Below are 17,214 nucleotides of genomic sequence, written 5' to 3' on the forward strand. Positions count from 1 at the left end.
TGATGACATAATGAACACGAAAGTAGGTATTTTTCGGTGAAGAATGTTGAAACACTGAATACCCACTCCAAATCGACAAAAAACAAGCACAACGTGCGATGATCCATGACGATTGCACGCCATTTTGTCTGTTACCCAAGCAGGACAAGGAAGACAAATAATGACGTAATATGAAAAGTTGACACTATTTAATGGAAAAAGACATAACTTCACCTTAAAGAATCTTCCGCAATGCAGAATAGGTAAGTATCAATGCTAGAATTAACGAAATAAATGAGTGAGGTGTTCGGGCAAAATCGCATAATTTTTTTAAGCTTCTTCGCATTATTTTACGAACAAAATTTTAACTATGCTTACCTAACCTAACCTACTGGAAATAGTTCGAGGGGCTATGCGTGAATGGTTTTTGGGGCTATCCATCAATCATTTGTGGGGCTACCCATTTTTCAAGTACCCAATTACAAAATCCAGTGGATCTTCCACACCCGGTATGAATTTCACCATGCGTCCACGACACGTCATCTTTTTGGAAAAGAATGGCGTGGTTGGAAACCCTGCAATCGACAAAAACAAGCACAACGTGTGATAATCTACGGAGGTGTACGCGCCAAAGGCTATTGTGCTTCAGAGAATTAATTTTCAACAAAAATAATGAATTTCCGCTATGCTACATTTCCACATGACAGGAAACACCTTCCAGATGTTAGACAATGCTAGAGGAACTTATTACCGTAAGTAGTTTCTTGTGTAAAAATGAAGAAATCTGTTTGTGTAATAATAAATTAGTACCGCGATTTCATCATGCTACGAATGCAATTTTTACATGGTTCGATTGTGATTTACGTCTGTTAACGTCAGTGACGTGTGGTGACCTCAACACTTGGGGTAGCAATCAGAGGGGTGACGAAGGGTAGTTGGTGTGGGTCATAACCCCTTCTGCCCCTCACACACACACACACCCTTTAGGGCCCAAGTTCCTTTTGTTTTATTGCGATTTCATCATGCTACGAATGCAATTTTTACATGGTTCGATTTAGTTGTATGTCTGTTAACACGTAGTGCGGTGTTTACTTAAGATTTTGTTCATGTTTGTTATATGCTTTCGTGGTTAGGTTAGGTTTGGTTCCCTTAGCATTAAAATAAAGTCCCTAAATGCAATCTACTAAGGTTCCGATTTACTTCTACATTCATTCCACGCTTCTACGATATTTACTATCGCTTGTAGACAGAGAATCATCTGTCCATGAGAAGTGCACCTGCTTGCGTAAGGAAATATTCAAGTTGTTTTTTTTTTCAACATAAATAACTTTTTTTTCGAGTCCAAGCAGTGCTCATTACTTTAAGGAAGGTTCATATTTTGTGTTACTTAGGGTCAATTTTTGTCACATTTTGTTAATCACTAAGATGATACGATATAATTAAGGAAATTTCAAACACAAAGAATGCCATCCCCAGGTGGTGGTTCAAAACTGGAACTCCTGGTGTCATAGCGCATTGTGATAACCACTCCCCCACAGTTGGTTGGTTTGGTGTTTTAAGCCCACTTAATGCACAGAAAGGCTAATCGGGACTGGCCCTACAGCTAAAAGTGAGATCTGAACCACTATGTGCCTGTACCGGGTACCGATCCAGGACTGCTTGCATTCCCTCACAGAGATCGGCTGACAACAAAGACGAGAGGAAAGAGCTAACCCTTTGGATACGTGGGTATCGGTAAAGCAAACTGCATTTTCCCTGAGTGGTTATTTTCACTTGGATTTTTGAAACACCATCTTTGTGTATATTTAACTTTTTTCAAAAATTTTGCATTGCTTGATTTCCCTTATTTCTCCATCTCACGATCTCATTACTGAAGGATCCAAGTTCAAGCCCTGGCCTGTGCATGGGTGTTTCTTTCTATCCACCCTTCACCCATTTAATTTAATCAATGTTCATCATCATGGCAGAAGTTAGGTAATGTGATGGAAGAGCAGTGCTAACAAAGAAAGAAAGAAAATACAAATAATTTCCTCCAAGTACATTTGCAGGGCACTATGAAATCTAAAGTCCAGAGTTCTCTGTTTATGATTGCCCTCATGACTTCCATAAGTTTATTAGCTACTTACTTATTGCGATTAAATCTATACAGCTAGAGAAAGTAATCGGAGGTGGCAAAAATTCAATATATTAAAGAGATAATCAGGTAACTATACACACCTTTTTGTAGTTTCTTCAATAATATTAATTTCGCTTTTGAGTTCTGGAAAAAAGTTTTCATCTCAAATGATTTCATTATTCATTTCACAGTACTACACACAGGAGCAATAATGGGCACTTGTCACGGGTTCTAATCCCGGCCTTCATCAATTCCAACATATATCATTCTCATCCTCATTTTCGTGATACCAAGATGTGGCAGAAAAGCTAAGTAAAATAAACTTAATCAACAACAACAATAAGAACATGCATTCTCTTGCCGAAATAAATACGTCCATATTTATGACTGTTTAGCTTACCCAATTGTTTTCATTGGAGTCCAAGAGAATAGTATATTTAAATGAAACACTACTCAAACGAGACTAAGAGAGTGAGCGTGAGCAGATATTTGTTATTTTATCATTATATATTTCTTATTTGGAAAAAAAGCATAACATTTTTTTTCTGCATCGGTGTCCTTGTGTGTTGTGCACATATGCTGTGAAGGCACATGGGGCGATGTGGAGGTATAGAGCTCCACATATTCTTGATCGTGGCCATAGTTGCGATGGCGATCAGCATCCTGCCTGGCTGCCTTTACCCTCCAGGGTTACCCACACGTACCCATTTATACGAGGCTGGGTGATCCTCAGAGCCATGCAGAAACAGCGAAATGAGTGGAAGATTTCCTTGTGCAGATCACCTGCCGTGAAATGAGCCTAGGTCTTCCGAGTGATAGCCAGATGCTCTAGGAACTGAGCTAAGCGAGTCTTGGTAGATGACTAAAATTTTAATAAATACCCAGTATTTTCCCAAATTTTATTTAGCTACCCAGTGTCTAAATACCAATGTCCGAACCCTACCCTACTTATGACTTCAGTCTTCTTCAATCTAGATTTCAGAGGATGACAGTTTGCCAAAGTTTGTGTGCTATCTGAACATAGACAAGCCAGAGAATCTTGCAGGACTTCCATAACATGTCTTGTGAATCGGAACTCCTTCTCAATGAATACCCGTCATCTACAGAAGAGAAGCAGAGAGGAGAGACGGGCTTGGAGGTAAAGTTAATTTTCTTACTTGAATATGTTGTAATACTAAAAAATAGTCTAATCTTATATGCTCTTGGTGTGGTAATAGATGCATTTCTAAGGTAGCTATAGAAAGTATTATTTTTGCACCTGCTGTTACTAATAATGAAATCTGCCTCCCCGATGGCGCAGTGGTAGCGTTGTTGCCTTGTAATCAAGGGGTCCTGGGTTTGATACCCAGTGGAGGCACATAGTAGTTCGAATTTCACTTGTATTCATTCTGCTTTATTCTCTTGTATGTTCATGTGTGTGTGTGGCATGGACCTCATTGTAAATGTCTTTCAAAATACGAGGTTTGGCTAGAAAAAAACCGGACTGATGCTATGAAATTTTTTATTCGACATTTTGTACAACAGGAACTTTATCTCCTTCAAAGTACTCCCCTGCACGATCTGTACACCACTCCATACGAATTTTCCATTGCTGGAAGCAGTGTTGCCAGTCATTTTTGGAGATCATGTTCATTACATCTGTCGCTTTTCTTTGCACAGCTTCTACTGTCTCAAATCTGGTTCCTTTTAGGGTGGACTTCACTCTGGGGAATAAAAAGAAGTCACAGGGAGCAAGGTCCGGCGAATACGGCAGATGTTCTAACACTGGGATGCCATATTTAGCCAAAAATGTCTTCACTGACAGGGCCATATGGACAGGAGCATTGTCTTGGTGCAGAATCCATGACTTCCGTTGCCACAAATGAGGTCGTTGTCTTCTTACTCGCTCACGAAGGGTTTTCAGCACATTAATGTAATGATGTTGGTTTACAGTTTGACCCTCGGGTACCCAATGAACGTACACAATGCCTCGAATGTCGAAAAAGACAATCATCATGGCTCATGCGAGCTTTCTTGTGACGTGGCGAACTCGGGGTCTTCCAATGCATTGATTGGCACTTTGTGGCAGGGTCGTACGTGAAAAACCACGATTAATCACAGGTTATCACTCTCTCTAAGAATGTAGGGTTTGTTTCAATATTCTTCAAAGTGTCCGTACAAATGTTCACTCGAGCTTCCTTCTGTTCGAATGTCAGAATGTTCTTTGTCTATTCCTGTGATTTCAGCAACTGCTCTAATGGTCAATCGACGATCTTTTCGAATCACATCACTCACTTTTTGAATGTTCGTTTCCGTTTTCGACGTGCATGGTCATCCTGAACGTCGGTTGTCTTGGATCATTTCCTGTCCTTCTTTAAACCGTTTAATCCACTCAAATACTTGTGTGCGTGATAAACACTCATCCCCGTACACAGATTTTAACATGTCATACGCTTCTGTTGCGGATTTTCCCAGTTTGTAAAGGAACTTCATATTGACACGCTGTTCCATTTTAATACTCAGCATTTTTCCGACGGAGCACAGACACACGTTCCGCTTTGTCCATGTGCCACAGCGAAACTGAGAGGCCTGCACCCAGGGCAATTAGTCATTCTGTAGGCAGGGTATGGTAGTATAGAATCATGCATTGCTCAACCTTCGTGCATTCGTTGTTTGCCAATAGCAACATCAATCCGTTTTTTTTTTTCTAGCCAAACCTCGTACATGAGGAATGGAATATATGTAACGAGAACAAGATATTGCCATGCTTAATAAATAGTTTAAAAATTCATTATATTTTACCATACTTTGTTTATAAATGTCTGTGTTAATGCACTCATCATAATAAAATGGTAATAATTAAGGCCACACATAGAGTGGGTAATAAGAACACCACGTTCAACTTTTCAGTTTTCTAACATGAGTGTTCATCAGGAACTTTGAACAATGAGGAGGTTGAAAGGCTAATTTGTAGGACAAATGTAGTTTTTCTTTACAACATTCCTGGTGGAAACCTTTGTTTAAAAATTCAAAACACTGCATTTTATATTTTAATAACCAGTCCCAGTAGATCTTCTATAACTAATTTGTATATTTTACACAACAAAATCAGATAACACTCAGGGGAACCCCATTTTTAAGTTCCTCGATCTTATTTTTTTTCCCAAAATTCTAAGCTCTTTAGCTACTGTCAACTGAGGAATATTTATGGAGCGAATTTACAATACCAGAAGTATCTTCAATGTGTTTGAAATTTGGCATACTCACTAATTTTGGCCTCCTAATCACGAATCTGCAGTTGAAATTTGACAGTCACGTCTAGAAATTGGAAAATAAGACAAAATAAGTGGGTCCGTGAATGGAGTAAACACCCTTGATTTATGAAGAAAACAACTATTTTTAGCTATGATTGGTGTTTCAAAACTATGTTTATGATGACCCTTAATTTTTACTATGCTTGCCTAACCTAACCTTACCATGAATGGTTCGTGGGGCAAACCTTTTTTCCACCTTATGCAAGATGCCATTTTTTCACATGCAATTCAACACTCCATGCAACAGGTATCACTTATATCACAACACTGTAGCAACCACACCGTTGCCAAACTTACCTCTATTCGAAGCAGCATTCCCCAATCTCTTCTCCCTCCATTTTCATTTAAATAACTGTACCACATTAACGATCTTTTCATTCCTTTCCTCCTCCATTCTTCCACGAGCAATGATCTACAAATAACATAGTAACACTGTGGCTACGCTGTAGACTGCATAACGAATAGCAAACTTCACTTGTTCACATCATCAAACATGGCTACCATAATAGTGTATCGACAATCATCGCGTTAATATGTGCACGTAATTTCGCAATTTCTGGAAATAACTGCCAATTTTTAACTGCAGATTCTTGATTACGAGGCCGAAATTAGTGAGTATGTGTAATTTGAAATCAATCGGAGATACTTCCGGTATTGTACATTTATACCATATTTATTCTGAATTGCACTGTAAGGCCAATTACTGTTTTGCATTTTCTGACTTGAAGCACCATGAAAAAATCAGATACAACATTGGTTTGATTGATTGATTGATTTGTTGTGTTAAGTCCACTTTATGCACAGTAAGGCTAATCTGGACTGGACCTACAGTTTAAAGTGGGATTCGAACCACTTGGGCCTCCACCGGGTATTGAACCTGGGACCCGATTGCTCCATTGGAACATGCTGACTATCTTCTGTATTATTTCAAGTAGTCTGCCTGTCTTCAAGTCTCTGCCCATCCAGGTTTTTATAGAAACCATAGTGCATGTTTGGTGCTGTCATGGTCTAGTAAATAGGACATCTGACTGCCACGAGGGAGATTCAGGTTCGATTCCTAAGTTGGGTGATCTGAGGTAAGACATTTTCTGGTCTTGTCCATACACAAAGCACCTTTGGGATTCATCCAGCCTCAAATAAATAGGTCCTGGGAGTAAAGGTGGCTGGAGAATGGTTGCTGATCACATCATGTCTAAAGTGTCCAAGATCGAGAATGTCTGGTGCCCTACCCTCACATCCCCTAAATGTGGCTTAAAGGCACAGTGCAATATGCACAGGTATCTTTTATCATAGGCATGTCTCAATTGACAACAAAAGCGGTGCTACTAGTCCCTATCCTTGACTCTGCAGTTAAAGTAGCCAATTTTCTTTGCCTCTGTATCCACTAGGGCAGTGGTTCTCAACCTTTTCCAATCGGTGATCTATCTTGCGGAATATTACACTTCGTGGGACCCGGGAGTGCCAAAACTGGGGCAGGGGGCCTCCCTCCCAGTTCTCCGCTGGGCCTCCCTGTAAGGGGTCCAATGTATAACTTTCAACACAATTTCATTTTGTAGCAAAATATTATTTGCATGATGGAAATTTCATAAATTATTTCAGGACTTGGTGGAAAATGAAGCAGGATTCTGCTCTGAAATGGGCATCTTACTCTATCTCAGTATTTCTATTTCCAAATACACAGTTAATTAAGGAAAACTCATTGTATATTATGATTAGGTACAAGAATAGAGAAAGAAGCATGGGAATCCTGTAGTCCTCGTGTTCTTGAGTGAGTCAGTCCATCGAAAAATAGATAGGTTTTACACATGAATGTAAGCTACTTTTAACTTCCATTGTCGGCGTATGTTGGTGCATCATTTAACTCAACTTATGAGCTGCCAAAATTTGGAAGGTTTTGGCTATCACATTCAAAAGAGAGAAATGAAAGGAATGAGAAAACGAATTGATCGTCTTTGTTCAGCACATAGCAGTGAATGGACGTTTCCACTAACTTTTTTTAAATACCATTTTTAAAATCTATACCATCGACAAATAATCCCTGCAATTTCCCACATTCATGTGCGTTCCTTTTTAGGTAAAAAAAATTACTTTCCAATTTTCGAGCCGAGCGTTGTGCTCAAAGCACACCTGCGTCATGTTGTGACGTTATGGTTTGGCTCATCCTGTCGTCTGCACGTTGTGTTGGCTTCATTTGATATTAGGGTGCGTCTGTGTCTGCTATGAGATAATTTATTGAAAAAGAAACATAATTACTAGAATCGGAAGTGGTCCTTACCACTGTCAGCACTTTACTACAGTTTTCTCCGCCGAGTTAACATTGCAAGTAAGAGTTTACCATTGCCTTGTGTAGAAACAACAAGTTTCCATCTTGTGAGTTATAAGAGCCGAGCTGCCCGAATTTTATAATTGGTCAGTGTTGTAGGTATCACAATGGAAGATAAAGAAGTATAAGTTGTGCATTTTAACATTATGCACAAATATGAGTACCAGATGACCCAATAAGATATTCCTCAATGTACCCACAACTGAAAAAAAGGCAACTTGCTTGGGTGCGATTTGCATGGCGAGGCCACATCAATGATAAGCTACAAGAACAATGAACCTGGTCTGTGAAAGTTATGTAAGAGTGCAAATTACTAAAAACACTGTTCTACTTTATTACAATGGTATGCATTACTATAGGAGTAACCAGAAATTCTTGTGCGAGGTACGGGGTTTAGGCTCATAACAGTCAAATAGTAGAAATATTAAACATAATAATGGTTATGTTCGTCATCAGTGGCGGCGATTGGGTTCCAAAACGAGGGGGGGGGGGGGGGCAAAGGCAGTACATTTCCCTTTGTACATAAGGTTTAGCATAGTGCGGGGCCAAATGTGGCAAAAAGTGGGGATGCAACTGCATCCCTCTCCATTGTCATTATAGAACACCTATAAGCTAATAAAGTAAAGGAGTTTTATTCCTGTAATAATGTTATTACATCCTTCCTTCGAGGGGCTGTTGCATTCAGTCCACCAGGTGAGCGAATATGCAGCACATTTTTTCACCACATTTCAATACAGTTATTATACTGAAATGCATAGTACTATATTTTGTTATTTACATTCACATGCCTTGTTAAAGAAAATAATTTAAGTTAGGGGTAAAATTTGGTCATAAAGTTTATGTTGTGTGACCTCTTACATAAAAAAATCTATTTTTTGTAGAATCATTTGTTCTTTGGTTTAAATGGTAAAATGTGGTTCCTGCATTTACACAACTGTTCCATCTCGTGCATTTTTTACTTTGTTTTTCTTTTGGAATCATGGGCGTCGGAAATTGTTTTATCAATTTTTATTAATGTTATTACTTCCACTATTCAAGTTTTATCATTGTCCTGAGTTTCTGCAAAAATATTCTGGCAATGCCCTTGGTTGGAATAATGCCTAATTGAAATTAATGTGCTATTATTATTAACAATAAAAACATACTTTCTGTTTTTTGTAACTTGAAATGAACTATGCCAACTTCTAGGAGCTGGTCAATGGATCAGTTCGAAACCCCCACCCGTCGTGACGATCATATGCATTACATACATTTATTTTCAGCTACGCAGAAAAAAATAAACGCTGGTTTGTACTGTTGTGCAAGAAGACACTGTAACATTTTTCTCCAGGTAAACTTATTGCACTGCAGCAATACCACCACTACTACTAATAATAATAACTGAAGCTTAAGAACGATTGCTACTCAGAAAAGTCTTGCAACAGAATAATATTGATTGATTTTGAATATTGTGTCGATAATCGTAGTAAAAGTAAAACATGCAAAATTTCCCTTGGAAATGTTAACTCGCTGCTTTCGCTCCTCTCATTTCTGCAAAACATTAAACTACCATGAATGCATGTACACATGTTAGATTACCGGAATTGGATTTTGCATATCTTTCATCTGTTCTTAATAGAAACATTAATTATGAAAATCACAGAGAATCTTTTGTGTTCTGTTCAGCATTACAAGCACGAGGAGCAGTGCCTTCTTGCAGAGTGTGAAGCAGACGACCTGCTTTCACTGCCGAACGAGAACGTCATAACTGCAATATCCAATCAGAGGCAGTTTCGATTTTCGTGACATATATCATCAATCTGGTACAACTTCTAAGGTCAAATTTTAGCAACCTATGTCGAATTAACACAAACTATTTTGCACAACGTTCATATAAAATGAATGGCATGCAGTGATTTAAAATCATATTTTAGGTTAGAGTGGAAATATCCATTGTGGTGGTTGGATGTTGTTGAGCTTAGAGTTGAGATAGGAGAATGGAAAAAAAGAAAAACTGGAACACTTTTTGACTATTTCAAGAAGAAATCAAAAAATGTGAGTAGTAACTTGGTTTGCAAACTCTTATATAAAACTTAATTGGCTTATTAGATCTCATCAACCTATTAATTATAAACTTTATTATTATTATCATTATTATCACATGTAAAACACTTGGCTTGGATCCATCCTGAAATATAGTTCTCTATACAGTACGTACCTGTGATGGGGATATATAACTAATAGTTTCACACCTGCAAACGGCATTAAAGTGGCCTAATCCTGTCTCTATCTCAGAGAACTAAAGTATTTTGTGGAAATACCTGTATGACAACAATTTGGTGGAACATTAATTATCCAACTAGGACGGTAAAATCAATATATGATATATATATATATATATTTAATTTATTATGATATTATTCTCATTTAGTTCTGGAAAAGTCTGTAAATGATATGCTATAGATTAGTACCCATGATGCAGAGTTAGGGCAGCTATTCAGGAGGGTATTTTTATAATTTAGGCCCGTAGGCTATTCTTTGTTTTGGGCGCTGCCGATATTATTTTCATCATTACTTTCATTATTTGCATGCTTTGTATTAAAAACACTTCTAAACTTCAAAATGTACACACATCTGAGAAAAAAAAATATGACTTGAGTTGAAATGCAGTACTGCAAAAAGAAGTTATTTAAACACTAGAAATCCTTCCCTCTATCTTTTTTCATGGAAAAGGAAGTAAAAGGACTTGACATGTTAATTTACTTTGCAATTATTTCAAATTTAAGGAATTTCAATAATCTTCAGCGTCTAGCGACCCTTAGGCTATAGCCAGTGACGTGCGGTGACGTCGATATTTGGGGTAGCAATCAGTGGGGTGCCCAAGGGGGGTTGGTGTGGTTCATAGCCCCCCTTTATCGCTCAGTACTTCTAAGAAAACTGTCAACAAGAAAAGATTGTAAACTAAGGAATGACGTAACACCCATCCCCTTTCGAGAATCAAAAACAATTTGATTTGACTATTAAGCCAGAGATCCCAGGTTCGAATCCCAGCTTGGCCATGGGTGTACTTTGTGTATGTCTCTTCATCAATTTTATCATATCAACTTCGCCAAAAGTGGCAGGAAAGCGAAGTAAAATAAACTAAATCAATCAATGATTTGCTTTGATTTTTGTTACTTAGCATCGATTTGAGTCTCAATTAGACAATGCTAGAGGAACTTATTACCGTAAGAAGTTTCTTGTATAAAAATGAAGAAATCTGTTTGTGTAGTAGTAAATTAGTACCGCGATTTCATCATGCTGCAAATGCAATTTTTACATGGTTTGATTGCAATTTACGTCTGTTAACATCAGTGACATGTGGTGACCTTGACACTTGGGGTAGCAATCAGAGGGGTGACAAAGGGTAGTTGGTGTGGGCCACACACATAACTGCGGTGTTTTACTTAAGATTTTGTTCATGTTCGTTAGATGCTTTTGTGGTTAGGTTAGGTTTGGTTCCGTTAGCATTAAAGTAAAGTCCCTAAATGCAATCTGCTAAGGTTCCGATTTACTTCTACATTCATTCCACGCTTCTACGATATTTATTATCGCTTGTAGACGGAGAATCAATCATCTGTCCATGAGAAGTGGACCTGCTTGTGTAAGGAAATATTCAATTTTTTTTTTCCACATAAATAACTTTTTTCGAGTCCAACCAGTGCTCATTACTTTAAGGAAGGTTCATATTTTGTGTGACTATGATTTCCAAAATTCTACGGTAATTAGTCTTTGTGCTAGGAGAAATCATAAAACAATTGGAACCATTACCATTCTTTGTGTGTCCCTTCATCAATATTATCCTATCATCTTCGGGATTAGCCAAAAGTGGCAGGCTAGCGAAGTAAATTAAACCAAATCAAACAATCAATCAATGATTTGCTTAGATTTTTGTTACTTAGCATCAATTTTCGTATCATTTCGTTAATTGTGAAGATGGTACGATAAAATTTATGAAGGAACAAAGACAAAGAACACTCATGGCCGGGTTGGGGTTCGAAGCCGAAACTCCTGGTGTCATAGCGTGCTGTGATAACCACTCTGCCATGGTTGGTTGATTTGGTGTTTTAAGTACACATTATGCACAGAAAGGCTAATCGGTACTGAATCTACAGTGTAAAGTGGAATCTGAACCATTATGTGGCTCCACCAGGTGCCGGTCCAGGACCACTTGCCCCCTTCTCCCCCACGGAGGTTGGCCAATAACAAAGAAGAAAGGAAAGCACTAACCATTCAGATACGTATATATTGGTAATGCAAACTGCATTTTCCATCAGTGGTAATTTTCAATTGGATTTTTGAAACACAATCTTTGTGTATGATTAACGTTTTTACAAAAATATTACATTGCTTGATTTCCTTAATTTCTCCACCCCACAATCTCGTTACTGAAGAATACGGGCTTAAACCCTGACCTGTTTCTATGTAACCACTCTTCACCCATTTAATTTAATTGACGTTCATCATCATGGCAGAAGTTAGGTAAAGTGATGGAAGAGCAACACTAAAAGCAAATTAAAAACTAATTTCCTCCCAGCGCATCTGCAGGGCACTGTGAATCCAGGAGTCCAGGGTTCTCTGTTTGATTGCCCTCATGACTTCCATAAGTTCATTAGCTACTTATCGCAATTAAATCTATACGGTTAGAAAAAGTAGCAGGGAGGTGGCAAAAACTCAATATATAAAAGGGGATTAACAGGTAACTATACACACCTTTTTGTAGTTTCTTCAATAATATTCATTTGACTTTTTGAGTTCTGGCATAGATTTTTCATTCCACGTTTTTTCATTATTCACTGAAGAGTACAACACACAGGAACAATAATGTGCACTCATCACAGGTTCGAATCCCGGCCTGGATTGTTCTTTGTGAGGTCCCTACATAAATTCTACCATATATCTCTCTCATCTTCATTTTTGTGATAACCAAATGTATCAGAAAAGCAAAGTAAAGTAAACCAAACCAACAACAACGATAAGAACGTGTATTTATCGACGGTTTAGCTTACCCAAATGTTTTCATTAGAGGCCAAGAGAGTAGTATACTTATAAATAAAACACTGCTAAAACAAGAGAGAGAGAGCGTGAGCAGATATTTGTTATTTAACCATTATATATTCCATATTTGAAAAAATAAATAGAAAGAAAGCATAACATTTTTGTCTGCACATAAAACAGTGCCTTTTCATAAATAATAAAACTACATTCCATATTATACATACACATTGTACAACATGTAAAAAGTTGTGGTGTAAGTACAGAGAACATAAGTACTGCACAAATCGCCCCAAGTTCTTTAGAGGATTTACAATGGAATGGAGGGGAAACCAATCCCCTATCTGTTCCTATAGGAGATAGGTTGGAGCACTTGAAACCACGACCTTTCAACCATTACAGCGAGCGCAAGGGAGGTAGAAGCAGAAATCTTCCCTTTCCCTTCCATCGGTTGTGTCTACCTGGAACTGGTGAGGTGGAGGGAAAGCCAGCTAGAGTAGCCTTCTAGCTTGGTCACAGATCCTGAGAAGCGTGTGAAAAATTGTTGCATATGGACTGTGGCTTCAACAAGACAATAAATATTGTGATTTGATAATAATTAGAGATGTGAGATTGAATGATGTATTTCTGCTAGACTAGCTACTCCTCAGTGCACGTCACTGGCTATAGCCTAGTAGCAAATACCCACTGCTTCTATTTAAGAAAAGCAGGAAGACTAGTGTGCTTGCTTTTATGCTATATTTTTCTTGTTAGTTTGAACATTCCATCGCCTCAAGAACTATTTACAAAGTACGATGACCCAAAAGCATCTTAACTTTGTGGCACTGTGTCAAGTACATAAGGAGAAACTGGATAATATTAATACTATATGGACCATGAAATATATCATTGAATGTTGTTTCCTTTCGTAAAAGTTGAATAGATATTAAAAATATTTTGTTTTGCAAAATGCCACTGCTTTGTTTAATCAGTATTAGTAAAATTTTACTCACACGTTATGCCTGTAAACATGTGCGTGCTACTTCATACTGCATTACTGTGGGTAGTGCCACTTATACAATGCGTAACCAATGCATATGTATGTGTGAGCAACTGAGCATGTGCGAATATATTAAACTCCCATAAAGGATTGTGGGAAGAAGTATAGCATACAAACAGTTTATGATAATCAAATTCTCAATCAAAAGCTGCAGATAAAATATTATGTTACATAATTTGAACGTGTAGCTCATAAAGTTCAATGTACAGGGTGTTTCAATAAAATTGTAACCAGACAAGGTGTTTTGGATAAACACCCTGTACCTTGATAGGTATATTATTGTTGTTAGAGCTAGTAATTGTAATTACAAAGTTTCTAAGGTTAAGTCAAGTGTGTATATTCATAGGTCCGTACTACGGATTCTTGATTTAAAAAAAATACCTCCCCCCCCCCTCACTACAAACAGAAAGAATAGGTCTTTACGCTTTGGTTAGCTTTCAGGGTTGGCATTTTGTCCAGGCTGGGTTTTTCAGGTAAAACCCAATTAAACCTGGGCAAAACTGGGTGTTATTGGGGGGTTTTTCAGGTTATGTTTGAAAATATATATTTTAAAAATGAAATACAGGGTGTCTACCTCGAAATGCCCTATTTTCAATTTGCTCCATATACAAAATGAAATGAAATTAATTAATTTTTTTCACAAAAATAAGTTGTATGTCAAGTTAAGTTTTTTTAAAAAAATTACAACAAATCATAACACTTCCACGTGAGCCCCTGCGGTGAGACGAATAATGTCTAGTCTATATTCAACTTCCATGCAGGTCCGCTTTAACATGTCCGGAGGGATGGTACCAATCACTTCCACAATCCAAGTACGGATATCTTCAAGGTTCCGCACTGCAGTGGCGAACACCCTGTCCTTCACGTAGCCCCAGAGAAAGAAATCTAATGGTTTGATGTCCGGAGAACGTGGAGGCCAATTCACTGGTCCATCTCGTTCAATCCAGTGTCCTAGGAATGTTTCATTCAGAGTTTTCCGAACATCCAGCGACCAGTGAGGTGGAGCACCATCTTGCTGAAACCAAAGGTTTGGTTGCAGGTCTTCAACCTGGGGAAAACAAAGCAACTCCAGCATGTCTAGGTACGTCGTTCCTGTGACAGTCTCCTCAGCAAACGTTCACTTTCGGGCTATCTCGCACCTTTTCCCTGATACTGTGTGGATTCTCTGACCCCCAAATTCTAACGGTATGCTTATTCACAGTACCAGAGACATGGAATGTGGCCTTATACATTACACTTGACAAAAAGGCAGGATTCCAGTTGATTCGGTTAAGCATGTCACATGCAAAGTCATATCGTCGTTGCTTGTCATCAGGATTGATGGCCTGCAGAATCTGCACCTTGTATGTATACAGATGCAACCGCTTTCTGAGGACCTTATGAACAGTTGCACGTGGCATATAAAGTTCCCGTGAAGCCTGACGAATTGATTTGCATGGACTTCGCTGGAACGCTTGGTGGACATTCTCAACTTGTTCGGAGACACGTCGACCTCCTTCATGCAGCTTCAGAATGCTGCCAGTGTCCAGAAACTGTCTGTGCCATGATTTTATCCTCTTGGCATCTGGTGCTGCTTTATTGTAAACACAACAAAACTGCCTTTGCACCATCACAATGGATTTAAACTCCATGTACCAAAGCACAGTTTGTGCCTTCTCCTGCACTGACGCCATTTTGGTTTCGATGGACAACTACACCAACACCAATGCGTGCCACACGTTGAAACAATTTAGGCAGCAACTTTAAGTCCTTCTGCTCCCAACAGACAAGTCAGACATGAAACGAGAAGGATTTACTATTTTTAAACTGCCTCAAAAAATAGGGCATTTTGGTGTAGACACCCTGTACATTTTCCACCTGGTAGTAATGCATCATAACATTCAATTTGTATAGCTTTGTACCATGTCTCAATTATCTTTGGTGCAGGCAAACGAAAACAAGTATGCGCAAGTAGTGATGCGAGATGGCTCCACCAATGAAGTCGTGAGAGGGAACTGGATTGCTGGAGGGGTTAAACGACTGAAGTTACCAGCCTCCACAGCAGCATGTACTGCTTCACTCTGCCCACTCAATTTCCTCCCTTTCTCTGATGCTATGCGCGGCCTTGCCACAGAGATAGTTGCGACAGGGTATGGTTGACTGAATCAAAAACTATTAAAATTTCTGTTCTAAAATATTTTGTCCAACAGTTTTGATTCTACTCTTCCTGGATGGTGAAATAGTTGATACTGTTGATTTGTGACCAATTTTCAGGATTGCATTCCCTGATGCATCCCTGGTGCATCCAACAATCAGACTCAGGCCCGTAGCTAGAGGGGGGGGGGGGGCAACTGTGAAATATACAGAACACCTGATATTCTCACTAATGTTTACAATTATATCCTGTATTACTCTAGCAACATAACAAAGACACTTATTGATTTTGTGATTTAATGAGGTGTGTGGGATTCCAAATAATGTCTTACTAGGATTGGAGGGGGGATCCCTTCCTGATTCAGACTTTGGGAAATTATTTTGTAATTTTCAGTATCTAGAACAGTTATGACATTTTGAGAAGTCTTATATTAAAGTTGGCTAATGTATTTGGATGTTTTTCTTGGATGTGTTGCTATGAAGTTTGGACTACTTAATTTTTGGTTTCCCAAGCTTACCATTTGGTAATAGTGATTCTTCATGCAGTAGAGAGGGGGAATGGATATTTAATTTTTGTTACTTAGCTTTGCTTTTCTGCCACTTCTAGCTAATCGCGACAATGAGTGATGACATGAATTTGATGAAGAGGAACTCAAAAACAGTGCCGCAATCATGGGGGGGGGCATTGTCCCCCCAACTTTGAAAGAAAGTCCATTCTTGGGGGGCAAACATTTAAGTAAAAAAAAGACTAGCAGAATCTAAGAATAGTAGGACAAATGGATACTCAAAATGGAATTAGTTTTTTCTTCCAGACGGCCAAGGGAACTTGCAGGGGGGAGGGGGCAGAGGGTGAATTGCCCCCATTGATTTCAAGTTTTCTTAAAATTTTCTTGCTCGTTTCGCTCACAATGTCTGTTATTATTATAGTCCAAGTTCAGAGCCATAGTTATGGGGCAAAGCAGTCTAAATGAAATAAAATATGTGTTAAAGAAAATGCCATGATGCTCTGTGAAATTTTTTGCACCCTATTAAGTTTTCAGTTTGAAAAATGTGGATCTAAACAATTTTCTTGCTCGCATCGATCCCAATATGATTGTTTTCTGTAATGCTTTCTAAATTCCCCGAGAGAGAAGTAAGACCAAATATGTAGCTACTTCAGACTGTTGCTGTTAAAAAGGTTTCTCTCAAATGCACGAATAATTCTTTTGAGGAAAAGACACAAAATTTGTATTATTTTTACTGTTGATTTGTTATGAGGCAGATGAATTGATTATGTAATGTATTTAATGTATTCGCATTAATAAATATATTAACGAAA

The 17,214-nt window shown here is 38.4% G+C and overlaps 1 protein-coding gene across 1 annotated transcript in view; it reads left to right on the plus strand.

The window, feature by feature from the left end:
• The first annotated feature begins 657 nt into the window (after positions 1-657).
• The window catches only part of LOC145999318 (uncharacterized), a 43,859-nt gene continuing 27,302 nt past the window's right edge, over positions 658-17,214 (plus strand). Inside the window, exons 1-2 of the mRNA XM_083136260.1 lie at positions 658-731; positions 3,071-3,233. Coding sequence (XP_082992386.1) covers positions 3,153-3,233 — 81 coding nt within the window. The 5' untranslated portion in view covers positions 658-731; positions 3,071-3,152. The remainder of the gene's footprint in view (positions 732-3,070; positions 3,234-17,214) is intronic.

This window comes from Lepisma saccharinum, chromosome 15 (genome assembly GCF_977018435.1).
Source record: "Lepisma saccharinum chromosome 15, izLepSacc3.1, whole genome shotgun sequence".
NCBI lineage: Eukaryota > Metazoa > Arthropoda > Insecta > Zygentoma > Lepismatidae > Lepisma > Lepisma saccharinum.